Genomic DNA, 27,656 nt, shown 5'->3' with positions numbered 1-27,656 from the left:
TTTGAGTCCAAATATGGTCTGAGGACTCAATCCAATAAATATCAGATTTGGTTCTAATCTGACTCTTATTGGTTTTGAAATGGATTGACCCAACCTGATTTAAATCCGATCCATTGACAGCCCTACCATATACTATAACAACCATACCAATTTTTCCAATAGTAATCTTGGATCATACCTATTTATTCAACCTATGGTATTTTTGGGACTTTTGGATTTTGATGGTTTAGGTTATTTTTAGTTAGCATTATTGGCCTCTCTATGCCCCTTTTGAAATTCTTCTGCTTCGAAAGAAGACCCCTTGGGGTCTTAGGGAAGAAGATCACCACAAGTGGTATGCTTTTTCTTCTTCTTTTAATTTTGAATGTTTCTTATCTTTTATGTAATCTGTAACATGAAGAGGGATTACTCCTATTATGTTTGTATACATGAAGTGTTGAACTTAATATGAGAATTCTATAGGGCTGGTTTAGATGAATAATGGGGTTTTCTTGATTTGTGGAATGGATGAAAACCCAAGTGGGATTTTAGTTTTCGGCCATTATTTTCTCGTGAAATTGTTAGAATTATTTGTTTGATCTTGTCAAAGTTACATATCCGACTTTTTTCTTTCTTCTTTTGTTTCCTTGTTTTAAAATAGGCATTTATCCTATCATGGATTGGATGTTGTATATCAGTACAATAGTGGTTTTACTAAAATGAGTAACTTTCAATTATCAATTTCTTGCTTGTTTTGTAATGCAATCCCACATCAAAATGAATGGGCTTAGTTTTTATCAGAAATTCAGACTGTTTTGCGTTTTTATTCGTAACTTAGAGCAGTGGTTTCAGGGAACTATGCACGAACGTGGTTCACTTAGTTGGGAGGCAGCCCCATATGAAGGTTATCCTTGGTACTACTAAGTTAGGCCCAAGTTTTCCAACTCAAACTTAGGCGAAAGTACTTTTTGATATTCTGGTATTGGAATTCATTTGATTTTCTCAAGACTTAGCACCAAAACTTTGAACAATTTAACGAAACGGATGCAGACTTGACTTGTTTATTTACATGAAGCAATAGACCAAAAGTCGTTCACCATGACATTTAAATCAAGAAATATCTTGATTGATGATAAGTTTAATAATTTTGAATTTAAGAAAAAATGTGGCATAACGACGGGAGTAAGTAATGGTAGGTACATCTAAATTATTGTCTTGTTATTTCTCTGTTTGTGGTTTCTTCTATATTTTTTGTGATCGCTTTCACTAGCTAAAATGTTTTGAAGTCTCCTATTTGTGTCTTAGTCTCAGTTATGTGGCACCTTAATATGAAAATTCAGGATTGATAAACTAGAAGAGTGCCGTATACATGTTGTGGACCCAAAACTTGGAAGTTAAACATGTCATCCTGATTGCACTGAGATACATTGATTGATCCCCAGTCCGATAAAAGAACAAAAAATGGGTCAGGTGTTGATGAACTCCCTTTCCATGAGGTTATAATCAATCTCTTTAACCTCAGAATCTGAGAAAGTCATTTACTTTGTAAAATATATTTGAACTTCTCCATATAGAACGTCATTTACTTAGTAAAATATATTTGAACTTCATATAGAACTGAAATGCACTTGTTTGCCCTTGAGCAACTCATTTCATAAACTAAGACAAACTTTCCCTTTGCTGGATCGTTGAAATAGGAAAAGTCATGAAAGGACATCAGAGAGTCAAATATACATCCGGAGCACTTCAACAGCTAAGAATAACAAGTCTTCTTTCCCAACAGATTTAGATAGTTTAAGTAAACCATGGGCCTAACTCATCCTTGAAAAACTGGCTTGCAAGGAGAGCGTTGCCCCCACTTTATACATTGCACATCCCAATAATACCTAGGTGATGTGGGACTATTCTAACAAACAGTTCCCCATCGCTCGAACAATGATCTAGACCTTCATTGTTGGTATATTGTTCCCTGCCCTTGTCACCCCTATCTCTGCCTCTCCCAACTTGGATGTGCAGCATACTTGTATAAACAGTCCTTAATTGTTGTTTATAGCGAATCTCAACTCACCATTAAGGGTGAGGATTTGTAGTAAGCAAAATAATTTCTTTTATTTTTCGTTTTTAATGAATCAATGAAAATTTTGAAAATTCAAAATATTTCACCAAAATAAGTAACTATTTTGCTTTTTTCAATCGAAACAAATGCAAATCAATATTGTTTATTACATTACATTTTGGTAGCACTCAGAAATAAAAATATTACAACCTAAATATTTGTAAAGTGTCAATTTTTTTTTTCTCCCATATGGAGATTCAGTTTATTAATGATAATAATAATAATAATAATAATAATAATAATAATAATAATAATAATAAAAGAGATACTTAGCTCTGGACACATTCATTAATCACCTCCACAACCACCCCCTCCATCACCATCACAACAGCCGTCACCACAACAAGTGATGGTTACTTCATGCTTAGGACGATCCTTTTTGTGTTTTTTGCTACTCTTCTTTTTCTTTTCTTTTTCGCTCTTCTTCGTCTTTCTTTTATCTTTAACCTTTTCTCCACCATTCAATTTGTGAAGGCATGTAAAAATAACCGAAGCTATGATTGACAATGAAATGATAATTTGACAAATGAATAAAATTCGGTTGGAAACATGTCTAGCACGACCACCACGACCACCACCACCACCGCCACTAACTATTATAGTTTCAAAGGTCCTTGCCATCAGCTGGGGTGTTTTAGCACTCTTAACTAGTTATCCTATTAATTTCAATTGAATCTTCAAGGATGATATAAGAGTTTAAATATATATTGGTAAGTTTTGTGTCAAACGGACATATCAATGTTATGGTCAAAGGCCTTATCTTAAAAATTATGTCTCAATGTTTCTACACATGGAACTATTGGTTGCATTGTGAAAAATATATAATTAAAAAGGAATTAAAAACCGCGTCACCTAGAACCGCGTTAAAGAGTACTTACAAGACTGAATTATCTTAATTGTTGTATATATATGTAGAGGTTGATATATACATTATAAAATGGAATATTACTGGCATATACCTGATTTTTTATTTCCTTTCCTTGTGATGAAGATAACCATAGAATAAAAGTACCTGAGAATTCTCTCAAGTAAAAAAAGAATAAAAGTCAACAAAAAATATTATTGGATGATTACAATCATAGGGTTTATTCCATTGTTTTGGAAGGTTCTTAGTCACTAATCCATGAAAATTTATGGATTGGATCTGGTAAGGTTGAAGATCTTGAAGATACTCGGTCTTGAAGACAATTCAAAGATTTTTTTTTTCTAGAGGATGAAGAAAAGGCCATTTAGGCCATTTCTCACTAGTGTACTAGACGAAGCCTAAGTTAAGGGGGTCAATCTTAGTATTGTTTTTTTTTTAATGGATTGTCATTTCAAGTATTGTTCTTAATTCTCGTTGGACTTTTTATGTTAGGATATGATCAAATAATAAATTTTCCTTTTTAGGTAGTTTACAAGCTATTAATCAATCAATTTGTTATGAAATCATAATAAATGGGGAGTCCGCTTGTCCCCAACTCTCTTATATGTTTGAAGAGGAACCATACAAGGGTGCCCTGAGATGGAGAGAATGGTAATCTATCTATTTTATTCAATTAAACCAATGATTCGTTATCGAACCATGTGTATTTTTTTTATTAACTCCCATGGACTTACATGTTTCATTAATGAATTTCTTTATATATATAGTGAGTAATAGATTGTGGTTGTTCTGTTAAAATTTAAGAGCCGGGAGAGAAAATTCACGAATTTTTGTTCGAGAGTAAAGTTTTGGGCACTTAGATAATTTTTCTTTAATCTATGAGAGAAAGCCTAAGTTAGTAGAAATGCCGCTATCATTTTGAAAACACATGGTTTCTCAAATATTCATCAAATGCCTACATGCCCTGTTAATCTTTGTCTTTTCAAATAGACTTATGCAATTGACCTCAATGCCCTCATCTTCAATTTCTTAGATAAATTATTTACTCTAGATTAGCTTTAAGATTAATATACTTTGACATTCAAGGGAACTTGTTTTGAAAGTTTGCATGCAACAAGACGGTCAAATAACCTTTTTTTTATAAGTAACTAACAAACAAAGGGTAATTTTGTTATTTGAAAATTTTATTTCTCAAACTAGACAGTCAAACTATCTTCTTTTGTAATAAGAAGGTCAAACAACCTTATTAGTATCTTTTTTAAAATAATTAAAAATCATCATTTTTTAATAAATAATAAAAAATATATTATTATTTTCATAATAATTTTCCCTAGATTGATCCTTAATAGACTTTGTGTCTTAGCAATATTTTACATCATTCTTTCTTTCTTATAGATTAATTTATGTTTTTTGGATCTTTGTGCATGTTTGCTATATTACAGATCCAAAAAATACAATTGAGGGCTGAATGTCGAGGTAGCAATTCAATTCGAAGTATCTAAATTTTTTTCTATAGGATTAGTGCAATTTTAATTCGATTTTGACTTTTAAAAATTTTATAAAATTTTGCTTAATAATGTGAAGGAAAGGATACATGGAAAAAAATAGGTTTAAAATTTTTGGAGCAAATTAATATTAAAAAGCATGAATGAGAGATAAGTTTTATGGCTATTGTATTGTTTAGTAAAATTGTATTGTTTTTGTTGGGAAGTAAAATTCTATTGTTGGTTGTACAAGTATTTTTTTTAAAAAAACTTCAAGTATTAAAAAAAAAATTCTCAAGAAAATAAGAGTCAATCAGGGATTTCACAGAATCCCAAATCAACCAATCACACGAATAGTGTATTGGGGGCATCCTAAATTACAAAACTACCCTCTTTAGGCTCATGGGATTGACCATCTAGGATTTTGTGAAATTTCAAATTGACTTTTATGATAAAAAAAAATCACTTAAATTAAATTTCGAAACCAAATATCAAAATATCCAAAACTACTTCATCAAACATCAAAAATCAAATCATCAAGTCCAAGATATCACACAAAAATCTATCAAAAATCGTGTAGTATTAACTTGGAAAATTTAGTTTTACCCGCTATAAAATTGGCGAAATCCCTGCGCAAAATAAAATATAAGGACTACCCTCCAAAATTACCCTTATAGCATTTAAATTAACAAAATGCCCTTCCCTTACTTGACAAATCTTTATATTCTAATTTGATCTACACTGTTAGATTGAATGCATTTAGACTATTCGATTAAAAGGCATAACCCCAACTTCATCTTCTTTAAGAAAGATGAAGATGAAGTTTTGGTTTTTTCCATTATCGCGCCTATTAAAATTTGGGTTATTGTTGTGATTGTTATGATTCTATTCGTTAGAGTCATTATTTCAAAAATCTATCATTAAAGCTTTGATTTCGATTTTAATTTTGGGTTAAATCGAGTTAAAGAGTCTATATTTCATGCAATGAGTGGAAGTTTGGACTCTCTGGTGAGTTTTTTTTTTACTATTTGACATCAAGGCTCAAGTTTTTGCATATTAAAAAAAGTCAAAATGTTATTTCCGTTCTTTACTACGCGGGGGGTAGAACTAATATTCATATTTACAGAAGAGGTATTACTAAATTCATTTTCTTCATTATTTCGTCTTTCTCTCTCAATTTATTATTTTATTATTTTTATTTTGTTTTAGTGTTTTCCATACAAAATTTTTGAGCATGTGGGGGTCAAAGAATGCCTTTAGGTTGGGATGAACACGACGAAATTAAATTGAAAAGTATGAAATTTGATTCTTAGTGATGAAAACAAATTGAAAATGTTGAGATTTTACTTCAAAAAAATAATATTTAAATATAAATCAATTAGGATTCCCATAGCTATCGTGTTTAAAGCGATTAGATCAAATACATTTAGATTATTTAAATCAAATGATATTTTTGTAATTTCAACACATGAGGGCATTTTAGATATTTTGTCATCTTTATTAAGAGATGGACATATTTATTAACAAATTGACCAAGTCAACAAAAGTCAAGGGGTCTGTCCCTCATCTTGAATTTCACGAAAGTATCATTAATTTTAACAATTTTATAGGGGGTAAGACTAAATTTCTCCCTTAACTTCTTCCACTTCGACTCAAATAAAGATCGATGGTCTAAGTTAAGAGAGAGATAAACAAATTGATTGATTGATTGATTGATACCTAACTCCAAAGGATTGATAGATTGATTGTTACATGCACGCTTTGCCATCACCATTTCTCAATTCTTTCTCAATGGCGATGAACATTGGATTACCTTAGTGTTTGCCATAAGAGTTTGTTTTAAAGACAAAAATACAAAATGACAAACCTGTGAAGAAGGACGCGTGGATGATGGTTGAGTAACTTGTTGGAGAGCAACAATTGGCTTGAGCGTATTTTATGGCTAAAGTGCAATAATACATCTTGGGAATAAGCATCAGAGGGTATTTTTGTAAAAATAATTTGTTAAGGGTATTTTAGGTACAAAATCAATGTGTATTTATTACACTTTAACGTGTGCCCTTAGAGTACTTTGTAACAATGACCCTACATTTAATTCAGTTGGTAAATAAATTATTAATAATGGTTCATCTTAATTCAGTGTAATAACAACTCTTTGAAAATAAGATTCTGTACCAAAAATATCCTTTAAAAAATTATGTTTTATCAAAATACCCTCAGATTCCAATTTTAAAGTGTATTTATTGCACTTTAACATGTGTGCCCTACCTAAGGGCACAAGTTAACAAGATCCAAAAATAAAAAGATCAACCTATTTTTTTAGAGATATCCCTCCACATTTTGATTAATATTTTAGGAGTCCCTGCATTTTCAAAGTTATAACCTGACCCTGGCTTCTCAGTCTTCTTCAAGAGACTAACAAATATGACTTACATGCCCTCGTCATAAACCTCTAGCCAAAATCCCTTTGATAATTTCTTCCTATAACCTGTCATATGCGGCCTCTTATCATAAAATATTTCACCCTTTTTTCCAACCTTAAGTTCGATTTTCAAAGCTCAGCCTTAAGAACAACTTAGGATTTTTGAAGAAGTCAAAGATGATGGATATTTAGGTAGAAAGTCAAGGATTTTCTATAAGAGGTTGTTGACCATGGATTAAAACCATGGTTGAATAGGTTAAAGAATATTTCCCCTAGAAGTTGAGGAGTCTGAAGATAACAGAATTTAAGAAGAAAAATCATTGCTAGATTCCATGATGAGGGCATTTAAGTAATTTTCAGATATTCTTGCAAATTAGGCCGAGTTGTGGAGAGGTGTATCATGTGTTTGAAACCCGGGGGCAACCTCTAATATTTACTAAAGTATGGAAAGATATGTCTAAATCAAAGTAAAATCATCAATTTGGACTGAAGGTTTGGGCCCAAACCTATCACATGGAGAGAGCAGTTAGTTTTATGAATGAGATTAACATTTTATGACCATTAATATGAAAAAGAAAATACATGTTTTTAGTAGGATTGGTATAATTGGTAATGCAAAAATAATAATAAATAAAACAAAACCTAACAATACAAAACCTTCATGGCCATATACACCACAAGAAAATAATAATAATAATTACTCCAAAACCAAATTCAAGACTAAATACATGAATATCTTAAACTCCTACAATAAACATCAAAAAATCAAATCATGTCCAAGATCACACAAAAATGACTAGAGAATCATGTACTATTCTCCATACGTTGTTTGCGAGATATTCTAAATCTAATTTTTCAGAGTGTCTAACTTTTTTGACTCACAAAGCGTTCATGGGTGATTGACTAAATTTATCCCAAAAAATAAATAAATAAAAACTTAATTGGCTTATAATGAACAAGATTATTCGATAATCCATGATCTAAGCCTACCTATTGAAAACCTCCATGAGAGAGAGAGAGAGAGAGAGAGAGAGAGAGAGAGATTGATTGGTATATAAGTTGAAGGAATTGATAGATTGATTGTTACATAGTAGTGACAGACGACAAAGGTTATTAAGTGTTTGTGTTTGAGTGAAAAATACAAAGTGACAAATCTGTTAACAACAGAAAAAGAAAGAGGATTGTGATTAATTGTTTGTTAAATCATTGAAGAACGATGGCTGATGAAGTAATGAATGACGGATGAAAACACGAGTATTGACCTTGTGTCGAGCATGGTAGGACCGAATGACGGATGAAAACCTCTCAACCTCCCCTCTCTTAGGTTTCTATCTTTCTCTACACTTTTCTCTAGAAAAGACTTAGATTTGAAGTTAGACTTTTTACAATAAAATAACAAAACCCTTTTTAGAAGCACCAAATCAATGGACCATTCACATAAGTTATAAACCCAACTCAAATTACCTTGGACCAATTCAAACAATACACACACTTGGACCAGCCTAATTGATTTTTGAGCCATACTTCAACAACGCGCGCCATCCTTCAGTAGTAACTGATCAAAAACCTATTTGCTTTTATATTCTTCATAATCAAGCAATACTATATTAAAGAAAAATGATACAGAACAGGGGGCATACCTCCTAATTTACCATTCTAATAAAAATAAACCATTCTAACCTCATTGGAGAGATCACATTCAATCCTATTTAGTTTAAAAATATCACTATCACCTAAGCTTGATTTAGGACTGCAAAACATTTCAAGCTCTCTAAAACAATCCAAAATAGACACCAAGTTTTTAATCCATCTCTTCTAACCCACTCAAATACCACCATATCTCAAGCAATCTGAATGACCCAAAAAGAAATCAAAGATGCAATCTTGTACAAAAACCGTCTTGGTTTTGCTTCGTTTTACAACCCCAATTTAAAACAGATCAACAAAAATACTTAGTGATCTCTAGATCTGATAGCACAAAAATAGTTACTTCCATATTCCATATCAATTTCCATATTACATTAGTTGATCATGCCACCCTAATAGTATGCCAAGCACTAGCCCAATACAGAGGACTTCCATATGTTCATGTCTCCCAGCCCAGACAGAGCTTCGTGTTTTCCCACAAATTCAAGAACATCTTCAGATATCTTATGTAACATTAGGGAATCGATTGATAACAGGAGCATCTCCTACCCAATTATCCATCATCATCCATGTTTTGTTTCTATTAAGGATGATACGTTTCAAGAGCCTACGAAATGCTGTAACATATAAACGATGGACCTTCTTACCACATTCTCCATAAACCCAAATGAAATTAGCAAACAGCTTTTCCAGGAAAGCGAACAAAGCGCTCTTGGGATCAGCAAAATTGAAATGAGACATATCAGCATCGGCAATAAAATATTCTTAAGAAGAGTAAGTTGTCCGCCCACAGATAGGAGTTTGGACTTCCATCCTTCAATCTTTATCTTCTTGACATTGTTGACAAGCGCAATATCGGTCATTGGGTCCACGTCAAGATCGCTTGATCTGGCTTAGATCCAGCCTCTTCAGAGCATTTCAGGTTGTTCGCCTTCAACCCCCTCATAACCAAATCACCTTTAGCACTTCAATCCTGCAAGAACTCGACTTCAACGGTGACTTAAAGCACTTCAGGGTGGAAGACAGTACCTTGGGAGAAAGAGATGGGATTCAGTCACAAAAATAAAAAATTTAAGAATTCAAAGACATTTACAATGGGAATCAACGAGGGATTGGTTATAGTTTAGTATTCTTTCTTCCAAAAATAAAAATAAAAAGAATTATTAGGAAATGCTTTGAGCATTTATTCAGTTTTGCTTCTATTGGGATTTATGAAAAACTGGGCATTGCAAGTGTGATTGAGTCTTGGCTCATCCACCATTATAGTCATTGCTTTTGGTATTTTTCTTTATGATAGTGAGGTTTGAATATTGCTTTTGGCATTTTCTTTCTTTAAAATTGACATGGAAATCCAAATCATGGTTTTTTAATTAGAACTTATATTGCCACAACAACTTCTCTTTACAATACACCAAACAATAAGATTAAATATGCTATTTAGAGAAGTGAATCACCATTCTTTTTCTTTTTTTTTTTCTTCTTAACTTGACCACATTAATCTCTGTTTAATAAAATAAAAAAAAAAGATATTGGGATTGTTGCATCTATGAATCCAGACTAATAAAAAAATATTTTGAAGTATACTTTAAATTTATGTTGAAATTGGTCTCCACCGATTTTGAAGGGCTTGAATCTTTAGTGTTGGATCAGATGGTCCATGTCGAACCAGACTTGGTGTTAGCCAATCCAATCCAGAAAATAAAGTTTGGGAAAACCTTCTAATTTCCCATAAATTTTTTCCCTACCCATCAAACCTTTCCTTCATGTTCAAACTCGGAAAGTACAATATCATAGAACATAGAAACTGAATCCATCCAACTCAAAACACTAAGAAACATAAATAATTCACAATCTTTCCTTCAATTCTCACCAATTTACATTACAAAAAAAAATCACACTCGAATCGAAGTAAAACACTTTAGACTTACTTGCCAGGGACAAAGTTTGTGGCATAAGCCCAGGCATTGTTGTTAACGGGGTCAGCCAGATGATCAGCCAGGTTCTCCAATGGTCCTTTGCCAGTCACAATTGCTTGAACAAAGAAACCAAACATAGAGAACATAGCCAACCTCCCATTCTTGATCTCCTTCACCTTCAACTCGGCAAAAGCCTCAGGATCCTCAGCTAGTCCAAGTGGATCAAAGCTGCCACCCGGGTACAATGGGTCGGTCACCTCACCAAGAGGCCCACCAGCAATGCGGTACCCCTCTACGGCTCCCATCAAGATAACTTGTGTTGCCCAAATGGCTAAAATACTCTGAGCATGAACCAAGCTCGGGTTGCCCAAGTAGTCTAGACCACCTTCACTGAATATCTGTGAACCGGCCTTGAACCATACGGCCTCACCGAACTTGACGCCATTGCGTGCAAGCAACTCGGGGAAGACACAACCAAGGGCACCAAGCATTGCCCATCTGCAGTGGATGACCTCTAGCTCACGGTTCTTATCAAAAGTCTCGGGGTCTGCCGAGAGTCCAGCGGTGTCCCAACCGTAGTCACCGGGGAATTCACCAGTTAGGTAGGATGGAGACTCACCCGAGAATGGTCCCAAGTACTTGACACGGTCAGGACCGTACCACGGGCTACCAGATGAGACTGGCTTGGGCCTGCCCGCGGTTTTCCTCATTGTAACCCTTCCTTCACCAAGGAGGCCTGAGGCCGATGGAGAGTGTTTCACTGCCTTTCCGGCTAGGGAGGGTGATGAAAGAGACATTGTTGATGCAGCCATGATGAGAAATTAGTAAACAAGAAGGGAAGAAGCTCAGACGTAATTAGTAGTAGAATTTATTGATGTTTGTGGCTCTTGCTGCTTGCATGTATTAATAGGGTTACATGGATGACAATTCTTAGATAAGGGATCTCAATCTGCATTCCCATTGGTTGATAAATTCTGAGGTTGATTCTTTATCCACTTGGCAGTCTCTGAATCATGCATTTCTTGGAAATTATGTTAGGTGACTTTCACTTTTGACAGTTTTATCCGTTACACTGATCTTACCCACGATCTTTGTTTTAGATCTCAACCTATGAGAATCTGCCACATTTCAAATCTGATGATAATATATTTTTGGATAAATGATATCATGGTTCCCGCCCTACCAAGATTCAGTAAACTACCTCCACTAATCAGTGAATCTTCACCATTCAATTTGAATGCCAAAATTTCCATGGGTTGATGTACAATAATGTTATACATTTGGTCTCAATTCCCGAATGTAGACCAATGATCGAGATTATGTTAAGCCGGTTATGGCCTTTGCATTAATCATAGCCATTCAATCTATGAAACTCCTTTTGGGTAGGGTCGCATACTATGGTTGTCCATTGATCAGATAGAAATAGAATGTCTAGATAGAGGATTTTGGTTTTGATAATGACCCAATCTGTAACTCTTCGATCTGGTAACTTATTGGATAGGATCACATACTATGGTTGTCCATTGATCAGATAGAAATCGAGTGTCTAGATTAAGGATTTTGGTTCTGATAATGACCCAATCTGTAACTCTTCCATCTGGTAACTTATTGGATAGGTTTTGGATGTCTCATAGGACCCTATTTGAGTCTAAATATGGTCTGAGGACTCAATCCAATAAATATCAGATTTGGATCTAATCTGACTCTTATTGGTTTTGAAATGGATTGACCCAACCTGATTTAAATCCAATCCATTGACAGCCCTACCATACACTATAACGAACATACCAATTTTTCCAATGGTAATCTGGGATCATACCTATTTATTCAACCTATGCTATTTTTGGGACTTTTGGATTTTGTTGATTTAGGTTATTTTTACTTAGCATTGGCCTCTCTATTCCGCTTTTGAAATTCTTCTCTTTTGGGGGTCTTATTGAAGAAGATTACCACAAGTGGTATGCTTTTTCTCCTTCTTTTAATTTTAAATGCTTCTTATCTATTATGTAATCTGTAACATGAACTCCTATTATGTTTGTACATGAAGTGTTGAACTTAATATGAGAATTCTACAGGGCTGGTTTAGATGAATAATGGGGTTTTCTTGATTTGTGGAATGGATGAAAACCCAAGTGGGATTTTAGTTTTCGGTCATTATTTTCTTGTGAAATTGTTAGAATTATTGGTTTGATCTTGTCAAAGTTACATATCCGACTTTTTTCTTTCTTCTTTTGTTTCCTTGTTTTAAAATAGGCATTTATCCAATCATGGATTGTATGTTGTATATAAGTACAATAGTGATTTTACTAAAATGAGTAACTTTCAATTATCAATTTCTTGCTTGTTTTGTAATGCAATCCCACATCAAAATGAATGGGCTTAGCTTTGATCAGAAATTCAGACTGTTTTGGGTTTTTATTCTTAACTTAGAGCAGTGGCTTCATGGAACTATGCACGATCGTGGTTCACTTAGTTGGGAGGCACCCCATATGAAGGTTATCCTTGGTACTACCAAGTTAGGCGTAAGTTTTCCAACCCAAACTGTAGGCAAAAGTACTTTTTGATATTCTGGTATTGGAATTCATTTGATTTTCTCAAGACTTAGCGCCATATCTTTAATTTAAACAATTTAATGAAACGGATGCAGGCTTGACTTGTTTATTTACATGAAGCAGTAGACCAAAAGTCGTTCACCAAGACATTTAAATCAAGAAATATCTTGATTGACGATGAGTTTAATAATTTTGAATTTAAGAAAAAAAGTGACATAACAACCGGAGTAAGTAATTGTGGGTACATGATATCTAAATTATTATCTTGTTATTTCTCTGTTTGTGGTTTCTTCTATATTTGTTGTGATCGCTCTCACTAGCTAAAATGTTTTGAAGTCTCCTATTTGTGTCTTAGTCTCAGCTATGTGGCACCTTAATAAGCAAATTCAGGATTGATAAACTAGAAGAGTGCCGTATACATGTTGTAGACCCAAAACTTGGAAGTTAAACATGTCATCCTGATTGCACTGAGATACATTGATTGATCCTCGGTCGGATAAAAGAACGAAAAATGGGTCAGGTGTTGATGAACTCCCTTTCCATGAGGTTATAGTCAATCTCTTTGACCTCAGAATCTGAGAAAGTCCTTTACTTGGTAAAATATATTTGAACTTCTCCATATAGAACTGAACTGCACTTGTTTCCCTTGAGCAACTCATTTCATAAACTTGGACAAACTTTCCGTTTGCAGGATCGTTGAAATAGGAAAAGTCATGAAAGGACATCAGAGAGTCAAATATACATCCGGAGCACTTCAACAGCTAAGAATAACGAGTCTTCTTTACCAACAGATTTAGATAGTTTAAGTAAACCATGGGCCTAACTCATCCTTGAAAAACTGGCTTGCAAGGAGAGGGTTGCCCCCGGCTTTATACATTGCACATCCCAATAATACCCGGCGATGTGGGACTATTCTAACAAACAGTTCCCCATCGCTCAAACAATGATCTAGACCTTCATTGTTGGTATATTGTTCCCTGCCCTTGTCATCCCTATCTCTGCCTCTCCCAACTTGGACGTGCAACATTATTGTTTATAGCTAATCTCAACTCACCATTATGGATGAGGATTTGTAGGAAGCAAAATAATTTCTTTTATTTTTCGTTTTTAATGAATCAATGAAAATTTTGATAATTCAAAATATTTCGCCAAAATAAGTACACTATTTTGCTTTTTTCAATCCAAACAAATGCAAATCAATATTTTTTATTACATTACATTTTGGTAGCACTCAAAAATCAAAATATTACAACCTAAATATTTGTAAAGTGTCAATTTTTTTTTCTCCCATTACAACATGAGATTCAGTTTATTAATGATAATAATAATAATAATAATAATAATAAAAGAGATACTTAGCTCTGGCCACATTCATTAATCGCCTCCACAACCACCCCCTCCATCACCATCACCATCACAACAGCCCTCACCACAACAAGTGATGGTTACTTCATGCTCAGGACGATCCTTTTTGTCCTTTTTGCTACTCTTCTTCTTTTTCTTTTCTTTTTCTCTCTTCTTCGTCTTTCTTTTATCTTTAACCTTTTCTCCACCATTCAATTTGTGAAGGCATGCAAAAATAACCGAAGCTATGATTGACAATGAAATGATAATTTGACAAATGAGTAAAATTCGGTTGGAAACATGTTTAGCCCGACCACCACCACCACCACCGCCACTAACTATTATAGCTTCAAAGGTCCTTGCCATCAGCTGGGGTGTTTTAGCACTCTTAACTAGTTATCCTATTAATTTCAATTGAATCTTCGAGGATGATATAAGAGTTTAAATATATATATTGGTAAGTTTTGTGTCAAACGGAGATATCAATGTTATGGTCAAAGGCCTTATCTTAAAAATTCTGTCTCAATGTTTCTACACATGGAACCATTGGTTGCATTGTGAAATATATATAATTAAAAAGGAATTGAAAACCGCGTCACCTAAAACCGTGTTGAATAGTACTCACAAGACCGAGTTATCTTAATTTTTGTATATATATATATATATATATAGAGAGAGAGAGAGAGAGAGGGGTTGATATATACAATATAAAATGGAATATTACTGGCATATACCTGATTTTATATATATATATAGAGAGAGAGAGAGAGGGGTTAATATATACAATATAAAATGGAATATTACTGGCATATACCTGATTTTTTATTTCCTTTCCTAGTGATGAAGATAACCATAATTCAAGAAGGAAAGTACCTGAGAGTTCTCACAAGTAAAAAACAAATAAAAGCCAACAAAAATTATTGGATGATCACAATCAAAGCATTTATTCCATTTTTTTGGAAGGTTCTTAGTCACTAATCCATGAAAATTAATGGATTGGATCCGGTAAGGTTGAAGATCTTGAAGATAATCGGTTTTGGAGACAAAATATATTCAAAGATTTTTTTTCTAGAGGATGAAGAAAATGCCATTTAGGTCATTTCTCACTAGTCTAGAAGCTAAGTTAAAAGTGGTCAATCTCAGTATCGTTTTTATTTTTATTTTCATGGATTGTCATTTCATGTATTGTTCTTAATTCTTGTTGGACTTCTTATGTTAGGATATGATCAAATAATAAATTTTCCTTTTTAGGCAGTTTACTAGCTATTACTCAATCAATTTGTTATGAAATCATAATAAATGGGGAGTCCGCTTTTAAATCATCTGCTTTTCCCCACCTCTCTCGTATGCTTGAAGAGGAACCATACAAGGGTGGCCTGAGATGGAGAGAATGGTAATCTATCTATTTTATTCAATTAAACCAATGATTCATTATCGAGGTATGTGTATTTTTTTATTAACTCCAATGGATTTACATGTTTCATTAATGAATTTTTTTTTTATGTATATAGTGAGTAATAGATTGTGGTTGTTCTCTTAAAATTTAAGAGTCGGGAGTGAAAATTCACGAGATTTTGTCTTGAGGGTAAAGTTTTGGGCACTTAGATAATTTTTCTTTAATCTATGAGAGAACCCTAAGTTAGTAGAGATGCCGCCATCATTTTGAAAACACATGATTTCTCAAATATTCATCTAAATGCCTACATGCCCTTTTAACCTTGGTCTTCTCAAATAGACTTATGCAATTGACTACAATACCCTCATCTTCAATCTCTTAAATAAATTATTTACTCTAAATTAGCTTAAGATTAATATACCTTGACATTCAAAGGAACTTATTTTGAAAGTTTGTATGTAACAAGACGGTCAAATAAACTTTTTTTAATTACAAATAAAAGGTAATTTTGCTATTTGAAGATTTTATTTCTCAAACAAGACAGTCAAACTACCTTCTTTCGTAATAAGACGGTCAAACAACCTTGTTAGTATCTTTTTTTAAATAGTTAAAAATAATTATTTTTCTAATAAATAATAAAAGAATATATTATTTTTTTAATAATTTTCCCTAGATTGATCCTCAATAGACTTTGTGTCTTAGCAATCTTTTACATCATTCTTTCTTTCTTATAGATTAATTTATGTTTTTTGGATCTTTGTGCATGTTTGCTATATTACAGATCCAAAAAATACAATTGAGGGCTGAATGTCGAGGTAGCAATTCAATTCGAAGTATCTAAATTATTTTCTATAGGATTAGTGCAACTTTAATTCGATTTTGACTTTTAAAAATTTTATAAAATTTTGCTTAATAATGTGAAGGAAAGGATATGCGGAAAAAAATTGGTTCAAAATTTTTGGAACAAATATTAAAAAGCATGAATGAGAGAAAAATTTTATGGCTATTAATATAAAAAAAAATTACATGTTCAAATTCTAGTAAAATTGTATTGTTTTTGTTGGGAAGTAAAATTCTATTGTTGGTTTGCAAATATTTATAATAAAAAAAAAACCTTCAAGTATGAAAAAAAAAATTTCTCATGAAAACAAGAGTCAATCGGGAATTTCACAGAATCCTAGATCAGCCAATCACACGAATAGTGTATTGGGAGCATCCCAAATTACAAAACTACCCTCTCTTTAAGCTTCATGGGATTAGCCATCTAGGATTTTATGAATTCCAAATTGGCTTTTGTGATAAAAAAATTCACTTAAATCAAATTTCGAAACCAAATATCAAAATATCCAAAACTACTCCATCAAACACCAAAAATCATATCATCAGGTCCAAGATATCACACAAAAATCTATAAAAATCATATAGCATTAACTTGGGAAATTTAGTTTTACCCCCTATAAAATTGGTGAAATCCCTACGCAAAATAAAAGATAAGGTTTTCCCCCCAAAATTACCCTTATAGTGTTTAAATTAAAGAAATGCCCTTTCCTTACTTGACAAATCTTTATATTCTAATTTGATCTACACCATTAGATTGAATGTATTTAGACTGTTTGATTGAAAGGCAAAACCCCAACTTCATCTTCTTTAGGAAAGATGGAGATGAAGTTTTGGTTTTTTCCATTATCACGCCAATTAAGTTTGGGTTATTGTTGTGAGTGTTATGATTAATTCTATTCGTTAAAGTCATTATTTCGAAAATATATCATTAAAACTTTTATTTCGATTTTAATAGATCGAGTTAAAGATTCTATATTTCGTGTAATGGGTGAAAGTTTGGACTCTCTGGTGAACTATTTTTTTACTATTTTAACATCAAGGCTCAAGTTTTTGTAGAAAAAAAAAAGTCAAAATGGGGTATTACTAAATTCATTTTCTTCATTATTTCATCTTTCTCTCTCGATTTATTATTTTTTTATATTTTGTTTTAGTGTTTTCCATGCAAAATTTTTGAGCATGTGGGGTCAAAAAATGCCTTTAGGTTGGGATGAACATGATGAAATTAAATTGAAAAGTATGAAATTTGATTGTTAGTGATGAAAACAAGTTGAAAATAATAAGATTTTACTTCAAAAAAATAATATTTAAGTATATGTAAATGAGAAATAGGATTGAGAATGATTAGGATTCTCATAGCTATCGTGTTTAGAGCGATTAGATCAATACATTTAGATTGTTTAAATCAAAGAACATTTTTGTAATTTCAACACATAAAGGCATTTTAAATATTTTGTCATCTCTATCAAGGGATGAACGTATTTATTAACGAATTGACCAAATCAACAAAAGTCAAGGGGTCTACCTCTCATCTTGCATTTCACAAAAATATCACTAATTTCATCAATTTTAGAGGGCGTAAGACTAAATTTTCCCATTTACTTCTTCCACTTCAGTTCAAATAAAGATCCATGGTCTAACTTGAGAGAGAGAGAGAGAAATTGATTGATTGATTGATTGGTACCTGACTCCAAAGGATTGATAGATTGATTGTTACATGCACGCTTTGCCAGCACCATTTCTCAATTCTTTCTCAATGGTTATGAACATTGGATGACCTTTGTGTTTGTCATAAGAGTTTGTTTTAAAGACAAAAATACAAAATGACAAACCTGTGAAGAAGGACGCGTGGATGATCACCATCGATGGTTGAGTAACTTGTTGAAGAGCACCAATTGGCTTGAGCATATTTTAGGGTTAAAGTGCAATAATACATCTAGGGATTAAGCATCAGAGGGTATTTTTGTAAAAATGATTTGTTAAGGGTATTTTAGGTACAAAATTAATGTGTATTTATTGCACTTTAACGTGTGCCCTTAGAGTACTCGGTAACAAGGACCCTACATTTAATTCAGTTGGTAAATAAATTATTAATAATGGTTCATCTTAATTGAGTGTAATAACAACTCATTAAAATTAGATTTTGTATCAAAAATACCCTTTAAAATATTATATTTATCAAAATACTCTCAGATTCCAATTTTCAAAGTGTATTCAATGCACTTTAACGTGTGTGCCCTGACCCCAAGGGCACAAGTTAACAAGATCCAAAAATAAAATGATCAATTTTTTTTAGAGATATCCCTTCACATTTCTATTAATATTTTAGGAGTCCCTGCATTTTCAAAGTTATGACCTAACCCTGACTTCTCAGTCTTCTTCACGAGACTAACAAATATGACTTACATGCCCTCATCATGAACCTCTAGCCAAAAGCCCTTTGATAATTTCTTCCTATAACCTGTCATATGCGGCCTCTTATCATAAAATATTTCACCATTTTTTCCAACCTTAAGTTCCATTTTCTAAGCTCAGCCTCAAGAACAATTTAAGATTTTTGAAGAAGTTGAAGATGATGGATATTTAGGTAGAAAGTCAAGCATTTTCTATAACAGGTTGCTGACCATGAATTAAAACTGTGGTTGAATAGGTTAAAGAATATTTACCCTAGAAGTTGAAGATCCTAAAGATAACAGAATTTAAGAAAAAAAAGCAAGGGTATTGCTTGCTAGATTCCATGATGAGGGCATTTAAGTCATTTTCAGATATTCTTGCAAATTAGGCCGAGTTCCAGGGAGGTGTATCATGTGTTTGAAACCCAGGGGGCAACCTCTAATATTTACCAAAGTATGGAAAGAGATGTCTAAATCAAAGTAAAATCATCAATTTGGACTGAAGGTTTGGGCCCAAACCTATAACATGGAGAGAGCAGTTAGCTTTATGAATGAGATTACATTTTATGACCATTAATATGAAAAAGAAAATACATGTTTTTAGTAGGATTGGTATAATTGGTAATGCAAAAATAATAATAAATAAAACAAAACCAAATAATACAAAACCTTCATGGCCATATATGCCACAAGAAAATAATAATAATAATTACTCGAAAACCAAATTCAAGACTAAATACATGAATATCTTAAACTCCTCCAATAAACATCAAAAAATCAAATCATGTCCAAGATCACACAAAAATGACTAGAGAATCATGTACTATTCTCCATACGTTGTTTGCGAGATATTCTAAATCTAATTTTTCAGAGTGTCTACCTTTTTTGACTCACAAAGCGTTCATGGGTGATTGACTAAATTTATCCCAAAAAAATAAATAAATAAAAACTTAATTGGTTTATAATAAACAAGATTATTCGATAATCCATGGTCTAAGCCTACCTATTGAAAACCTTCATGAGAGAGAGAGATTGATTGGTATATAAGTCGAAGGAATTGATAGATTGATTGTTACATGGTAGTGACAGACGACAAACGTTATTACGTGTTTGTGTTTGAGTGAAAAATACAAAGTGACAAATCTGTTAACAACAGAAAAAGAAAGAGGACTGTGATCAATTGTTTACTAAATCATTGAAGAACGATGGCTGATGAAGTAATGAATGACGGATGAAAACACGAGTATTGACCTTGTGTCGAGCATGGTAGGACCGAATGATTTTTTGAGGTTATTCATTACTCATTTAGTAAGGATATTGTTTTTCTAGTTGTCAATTTCTACAATCGAATTAAATGCCTTCTTATATAACCCTTGACCTCAACAATCATTGATTTTTCTGCCTGAAACCCATCATAGACAACTAGGGCTGCAATTTGGGTCGGGATGGCCCGAGATCAACCTTATTCAAGATGGGAGAGAGTCGGCCACGTTACGTAGAATGTAATTTAAGCCCGGATTAAAAACTTAGATTAAACAATCCGTCCTTAATTTGGGTTGAGGGTTTCAAGCCCAACCTGACGCTATATAACAATATATAAATATTTTCATATGAGTTACATATTGTTATTTATTTTTAAAATATTATATAATTGTTTCTTGTTTAAGATGTAAAATTTCTTTTCTTATGAAAACAAAATTAGGCCAATCCGTCCAAAACTACGTAACTACGGATAACCCAAGTTTAGAAACTCAAACTTAGTTTAATGAGATCTAATTCGGTGCTCTAGTCAAAGATTCTGCCACTTGAGTTGAGCCTAGGTCTACCATCCATTGTGCTCAAATCACAGTCCTATATACAATCTCTTAAGGTAAAAAATTTATCCCCTTTTTCAATTTTAAGATTTTATCTTCAAAGTTAAACCTCAGAATAAAATAGGATTTTTTTATAAAGTAGAAGATATAGATTTTGAAGTAGAAAATCTTAGGGTTTCTATTAGAATTGAAGGCGAAGCATGTTATGTGTTTGAAAAAATCATACTCACTGGGTACCTCTAATATATATTTACCAAAAGAATAATCCTAAAGTGATCTCAAGATTGTATCTCACATTGCACATCCTAAAGTGAAAATGTATGAGAACCATATATTATTTTCATCGAGATACAAGTGAAAAGTCATCTATCGCTCCTATCGACTTTCACGTCAAGATGCGTAATATGAGATACTACAAGACTGTTACCAAAATGTGGAGGGGCATGTCAATCATATCACCCAAAAAAAAAGGTTCAATTGGACTCTGGTTTTGGCCCAAACCTCTCACATGGGGTGAGGTGGAAATATAGAAATGGTTCCCGGTGGGGACTTATTTGTATCTAGTAAAGGAGAAAATTTTCGCTACAGGTCGCTATCACTTGGACCGATGGATCGCGCAAAATGTGCCATATATCAAGCTCCTTTGGGCCCACTAATTCAAGAATGTTTGACACACCCTTGTGAGTCTGCAAATAAAAGTCAGCCTTATCAATGATGTCTGATTGTTGGATTTTGAATTCAAAGAGATCATTAGAATTAACATTGGAGTATTATCACGTTATGCTTGAGTCAATGGCTAGAAATCACAATCTCACACCATACTTTTCCATAAGAGAAGTTTCTCTCTTTTCTTTTTTTATAAGCAAGCGAGTTAATGGTTAGTAATTAATTGGTGAATGTGGTTTTAAAACCAGGTTATGAAATCAACGCTCACTGGCTCTAATCATTTACTTGGCTAGTCGGGGCCTTTGCAATAGGACAGGCCCTTACTAGGAATTTTCTTTCTAAAACTCGGGCAAGAAAGCTGTCACGATTGTTTGTGGCCTTGTTCAAAATGCAATATTGTTAACAAACTAATTATTCCATCAAATGCCAAAACAAATCCTTGCATATAAAGCTTAGATCAGGGTCCTCATTGATTCTCATGAACTACCATGTTGATTTGTCCTCAATCCTCTGAAGTTCAAGGTTTAGAATAGATTTAAGAAAGAAAAATGAAAAAAGAAATTGCTTGAACATTATATAATAAAATCAAGGGGTATAAAAGAGAGCTACTATTAGCACCCCAACTTTTACTAATTACACCCCAATTTCATATTTTGTTTATCATATCCCGATTAAAGATCAAAACACATTGTTCAAACATTACAAATATTCAAATTATAATCTCAACATTATAACACTTGTTCAAAGTGAATAATTTTAATAATTGTTTACAATTATGATTGGGCTCATATAAAATCTTAAATCCAAAAAATAGAAATCTAACAAAAATAACGAGAGAACTTTTATTGGTACCCCAACTTTTACTTGCTCTCAACCATTCACTTAAAATCGTATCCAATTAAAAAAATTATCCATTTTGTTATTTTCACCAATTTAAAATGTGTTGATTCGATGGTGAAAAATATATTAAAATCCTAGAATTTCGTGCTCTACATCCATGTGTCACCCAATTAAATTTCACGTTTCTATCAATCTTTACTTTTCTAAGCATTTTATGCAATAATGACCAAAAAAAACTACTCATGTAACTTATGAGTTTATATCGTATGCATCCAGGTGGAGGATTGAAACCCTCCACCCACACCTTAACACATGCCACGGAAGCCATAATCCAAGGGATTGATACTTAAATTGTCTCCTTTTTAAAATGTTATTAGATTGTGATTTAAATGGCATGTGTTGAGCTGTGGGAGGGTGCATAGGATTCCAACCCGTAACTTAAACAAATGTCAGAGTTATCACACCAACCTTAAAGATAATTCTTCATGTGACGTCATCCTGTACCTATCTAATTCAAACCCATCCATAGACTTGAATGGTTAACAATCATCAATGTGTCTGATTTTATGTGTGTGGGTACATAGAAGTGGGCCAAAGCAGTTTTACTAGATTCCCATTCGTACTTAATCGAACCATGATCAAGTGTGAAGTGAACCAATTGGATGTACGGCTCGTACTGGGTTCAACCAATTCGCTGCATTTCGTCATGGGTTCGGTGGATGAAATATTCAAGATCCATGTTTTTTATTTTTATTTTGAGAAACTATATCTTTCTTCTTCACACGTGTATATTGCAAAAGAAGCAAATTTAGAAATTTTCTGTGTAGCACTTTGATATTTTTAACTTGCATGTTTGAATTGTATGTATATACAAATGAACCAAACTAACATGGTGAAACAAAAAATGAATTATTTCTACCTAACCCTTCGAATCAAGTTTTTTCTAGACTGGCAAACTGTAAACCGCAAATCCAAATTTGTATCAACAAATTAAATCAACAGATCATATATATAGGATTGGGCCAAATCTGGTGACAATTTGACAATCCTTTATTTATCTCTATAATGAGGAGATCATTTTTAAAAAAATCAGTTCATTCTGAAAATTCTCATCCCATCAAAAGAGATTAATAAGTTGAAGAATCGACTGTCAATTTTTAGCACTAATTTATACACTACTGTCGATGGGATTATAAGTTTTGGAATATGCTGATTTCTTGTTATGACGGTAAAGAGATCATCCTCACAAAAAAAAAAATCAACCCATTCCAAAACTTTCAGCCCATAGTAGACAAAGGTTGTCAAATGAATTATCAAATAAGGATTGCCACACTTATGTATGACCTTGTCAGGTTATCCATTTTTGTGCATGTGCTCCTTACATGTTGAAAATTTGATATAAATATTTTTTCATTCAATTAAATCATCTCAGCCAAATACTATTTTGAAAAAATTCTATGTATAAATTGATACCGCGAAATTGCAATCGAGATTATCAAATTAAATTTTTTTTTTTTTTTGTATAAGGAATTTGATATATCTCAAAATATTGTAAATTTGATCAATAAATCGTATTGCCTAAATAGTATAATAAATAATGTGGACCAATGTGCTAAAAATATTTAATTGAATTGACTCAGTAATTTAAGATCGATCATATTTAGATCTATTTTAGAACAAACGTCAAATTGACTTTACTAAGTTAATTGTACCCATGTTTGTTTAGGAGAACCCTGGATTTTTCTAGTAAAAGTTCTTCGCCATCAAGAACTTATTTTTACGCTATGCAATCTTTCATTTTTACAAGAAAAATAAGTTTTTGGCTAGAGATTGAAGATAATGATATTCTAATCAAAATGTGGAGGGATAGGTAAATCACCCTTCAAAAATATAATACTAGATTCCGAAATAGCGACTTCCCAAAAAATCTAGATTTTGGATTCTATACTACACGATTCAAAATCCAAAATTTAAATGTTGCTGTGAAATGAAATGGTATCAATAAGAATCAATCAAAAAATATTACAAATTTAAAATACATCTAAGAATTTATAAAAACAACATTTAAAAGAGAAATAAATTGAGAGACAGAAAGGGAGACCGAGTCAACTCAAATTTATAAAGATTCGAGTCAATTCGAGTTTTTATGCATAAGTACCGTAGGAAAAATTTACCAAGTCAAGGACAAGATATACCTAAATTACCAACTCATGGCCATCAATCCATGATTTCCTTTCTAATGATTGAAGACCAATCCCTAGCTCCTAACTCCATATTTCTTTATCATACTAGAATACCTATAATCCCTAACTTCAACTCCATAAACACTTGGCCTCTTCCCTAAAGGAGTCTAGTTTTCCTCACCAATTAAACCAAACAAATCATGTCAACTCCATCTTGCAATCCCACCCCCACAGATCAAACAAGCAACTCATTAATATCAGTTGTAGTAAATGCATGACTTCCTCTAAGCAAAAGCTCTATTCTTAGCATCTATATCAAACCCATCTCTACCATTTAAAGCTTTGTTTCCAATATTGGCAATCTTAACCAGAGGTTTAAAGTTTCATTCCATTTCGAAATGTTGTGGTGAAACAATCCGAGACCAGAACAAAACTTTTACCCTAAAACATCGAATGTTTCAAAATATCTCAGAATGTTTTGGCCGAGACCATCTCGATTTTTCTCCTCATTACCTCAAGACAAGATTTTAAAGATTGGGCTTAACCAGACTGCTTCTGTATCAATGGGTTCACCATGATTCACTTTCTCACAGAAAATTTAAAGTGGGTTTTGTGAGATCAAGAAGAATATATATATTACTCTTAACAAGTCAGAAAACTGAAATTAATACTAGAAGGGTACCATATAGGTCTTAGTTCACGTATCCAAAACTAAATAAATTTACAATGAGAAAGAGAGAGAGCAAACGCTTCATGGCTGGTGTTTGTGGTTGAATGAAGGAACTATGTCTTGTAAAAGACCATAGTCAGGAAGCTGAAGCTGCTGAAGAGTAGTGAAGTGTGGTGGATAATTGGAGTTTGTGTGACCTTGGTTGGGTACCTGAAGTAGTTCTCGATGGAAGCTCGGCCCCATCAGTTGTGATGTTAACATAGAAGGTGCTAACATTCCAGCCATATTTCCTCGAATTGTCGCCGGGCTTTGATGGTTATGTTGGCCTTCATAAGTGGTAATCACTATTGATGGATCTTGGAAAGATCTCTCCACTCTTTTCTTCACTGTGCACTTCTGAGTGGTGCACCTGTAATAGCTTCTGCAATTGAAATCATAGGGTTATGAAATTACAAAAAATTATATTGCATTCTATCAATCTTACATTCTCTGTGAAGTATAAAATCATTATTAAAAAAAATGTGACACGACGTAAAGACATTAATGGTTAGTGCAATTCGATTTGGTGGTGGATGTGTCTTCCATTAGTCAATGTTATAGGTATAAAGATATTCAAGAAAAGCTAACAAATCTAATATCATCAAATGAGTTCATCAATATATATCCATTATTTACCTTTTCTGTTGGATTAAAAGTCTTAGTTTTATTCCTAAAAGGCTATACAAAATATTTTATATGCTTAAGATCTCACATTGAAAATCATAATTATAACCATGTCATTCTTCCAAATTTTAGTGAGTGTCCATGTTTAAAATTTCGTACCATCTCGGAATGAATCAGCTCTGGCCGAGATCAGAAGGAAATTGAATGTTATGGGATTATCTCCAATTGTGTCACGATTTTCATCCTAACGGAGACAACAATGCCTCAATACAAGATTCTAAACCTTATAAGTGTGTGTATGGGTGTATGTAATTTGGCATACAAACCTTGGATAAGGACTGTTCTTGACTGCCTTTTGCCCATATTTTCTCCATCTGTAACCATCTTCAAGATGATCCACCTCACTCTTAGTCATGAATGCGAATCGCGGCTCTCTTTGCCTTTTCTCTCCTTTCTTTTTGGGTTTGTTCCTGATAAATTAACCACAAACTTTTCAATACCAAGCTTAAATCATATCTAATAAGTTGACTATGAAGAAAGATGCATACAATTGAGGATATTTTCTGAATAAGTTAACAAGATCACATACTAATAAGTTGATACTATGAAGAAAGATGCATGTAATTGAGGATCTTTTCTGAATGTTTAAGATATACCCATAATCTAATGTTGCATTCAACAAACCTCAAGGATTTTTGTATGTATTATATATTTTTTCTGACTTCTTTGTGTTCTTCAAAAAGAGAATTTTCATTAATGAAAAGGACGGAAAAAAAAAAAAGGCCTTAGGGTCCGACTAGGCTTGAGAATTGGGAAATTTATGTAAGAGAAGATATAACAAGTAAGAAGTTTTAAAAAAATTAAACCTACACTTTCTTAGAACTTTGTCAAGATAAAATGAATAAATATATACATTTTTAGACTTCTTTTTGTTCTTCAAAAAGGGAATTTTAATTACTGAAAAGGTAGGAAAAAAGGCCTTAGTGTTTGAATGGTCTTGAGAAGTGAAAGACCTTGAAAATTCTCTGTAAGAGAAAGATATGGAAACTTTACAAGAACTTTAAAAAAAATAATCAAACCTACACTTTCTTAGAGCTTTCAACTCCATCTTCAAAACCTTTCGACTGTCGATCTTTCTTTATCGAATCTTCTTCGGCAACCGATTCATTAGACGACGATGAGATCGAAGAATTGAGTGTTACTGGAATAGTCCCCACTGAATCTCTAAGACCACTCTTCTTCTGACCTTCATCTAAAGAAGTAAAAACTTCAGACGAAGAACACGACAAATCGAAGGCTCTTGCTACTGTAGTATAGTCCATAGAGCCATGTAAACAATCAGTGAAGCTCATGTAAGATGGATCAAATCCATGTAGATTGTAAGATGATGAGCCAACTGGTGCAGTAGGAACCGTTGGATTGAAAATTGAAGGATCATTAGAGAATGGGAAGGTGGACCCACTGATGTTTCGGCTATCAACATCGTTGAATGGGTGATGGTGGTATAGATCTCTAGTTTCATCAGACATGGAAGTAAGGAAGAAAATTGCAGAGAAGAGAGGTTTGAGAAACAAAGAGTGGTTTCTGTTTAATGTTCTTAAGTTTTGGTTTTATCATGGAGATTAGTGAGTCAGCAATGGCCACCGGTTATAGCCAGTCCAAAACTTTTTGAGTGGTGGTCAAGGTTTCCAACTTCACTATTGGTTTTCTTTTTAGAGATCTTGTTTACACGTGTTGCGGAGGAAACACCGGCATTTGACCATAGCCGACATGATATTCGACACGTGGGAAACTTTGACTGATTTTCCACGTGGATTATTGCTGATGGGTGTAGACGTCAGCGTCGTTCTACGAATTTATGTGACGCCT

General features: G+C 33.1%; 2 protein-coding genes and 1 long non-coding RNA gene across 5 annotated transcripts; 1 reads left to right on the top strand and 2 right to left on the bottom strand.

The window, feature by feature from the left end:
- The first annotated feature begins 264 nt into the window (after nt 1-264).
- On the top strand, nt 265-1,097 carry LOC147390593 (uncharacterized). The gene is made up of 2 exons (XR_015183306.1): nt 265-334; nt 832-1,097. It is a non-coding gene; the product is annotated as an uncharacterized LOC147390593 (long non-coding RNA).
- A 7,694-nt stretch (nt 1,098-8,791) lies between these two features.
- LOC147390592 (chlorophyll a-b binding protein 40, chloroplastic-like) lies at nt 8,792-11,320 on the bottom strand. 3 transcript variants are annotated; one of them, XM_086459914.1, is made up of 2 exons: nt 10,442-11,320; nt 8,792-9,542 (listed from the first exon to the last, which is right to left on the bottom strand). In XM_086459914.1, the coding sequence occupies exons 1-2, from the start codon at nt 11,239-11,241 to the stop codon at nt 9,524-9,526; spliced, it is 819 nt and encodes a 272-aa protein (XP_086316040.1). In that variant the 5' UTR covers nt 11,242-11,320; the 3' UTR covers nt 8,792-9,523. The 3 variants fall into 3 exon arrangements, with proteins under 3 accessions (XP_086316040.1, XP_086316039.1, XP_086316041.1); XM_086459913.1 differs by having other exon boundaries at nt 8,794-9,486; XM_086459915.1 differs by lacking the exon at nt 8,792-9,542 and having other exon boundaries at nt 10,351-11,320.
- Nucleotides 11,321-25,065: 13,745 nt separating this feature from the next.
- On the bottom strand, nt 25,066-27,393 carry WRKY71 (WRKY DNA-binding protein 71). Its single transcript, XM_086417453.1, has 3 exons — nt 26,871-27,393; nt 26,114-26,257; nt 25,066-25,545 (listed from the first exon to the last, which is right to left on the bottom strand). Exons 1-3 carry the CDS (start codon nt 27,314-27,316, stop codon nt 25,206-25,208), a joined length of 930 nt encoding a protein of 309 aa, XP_086273579.1. The 5' UTR covers nt 27,317-27,393; the 3' UTR covers nt 25,066-25,205.
- Nucleotides 27,394-27,656: the final 263 nt, after the last annotated feature.

This window comes from Akebia trifoliata, chromosome 11 (assembly GCF_017979445.1).
Source record: "Akebia trifoliata isolate Shusen 1 chromosome 11, ASM1797944v1, whole genome shotgun sequence".
NCBI lineage: Eukaryota > Viridiplantae > Streptophyta > Magnoliopsida > Ranunculales > Lardizabalaceae > Akebia > Akebia trifoliata.
The sequence above is the reverse complement of the archived record's forward strand: the minus strand, read 5'-3'. Positions and strand labels throughout refer to the sequence as shown.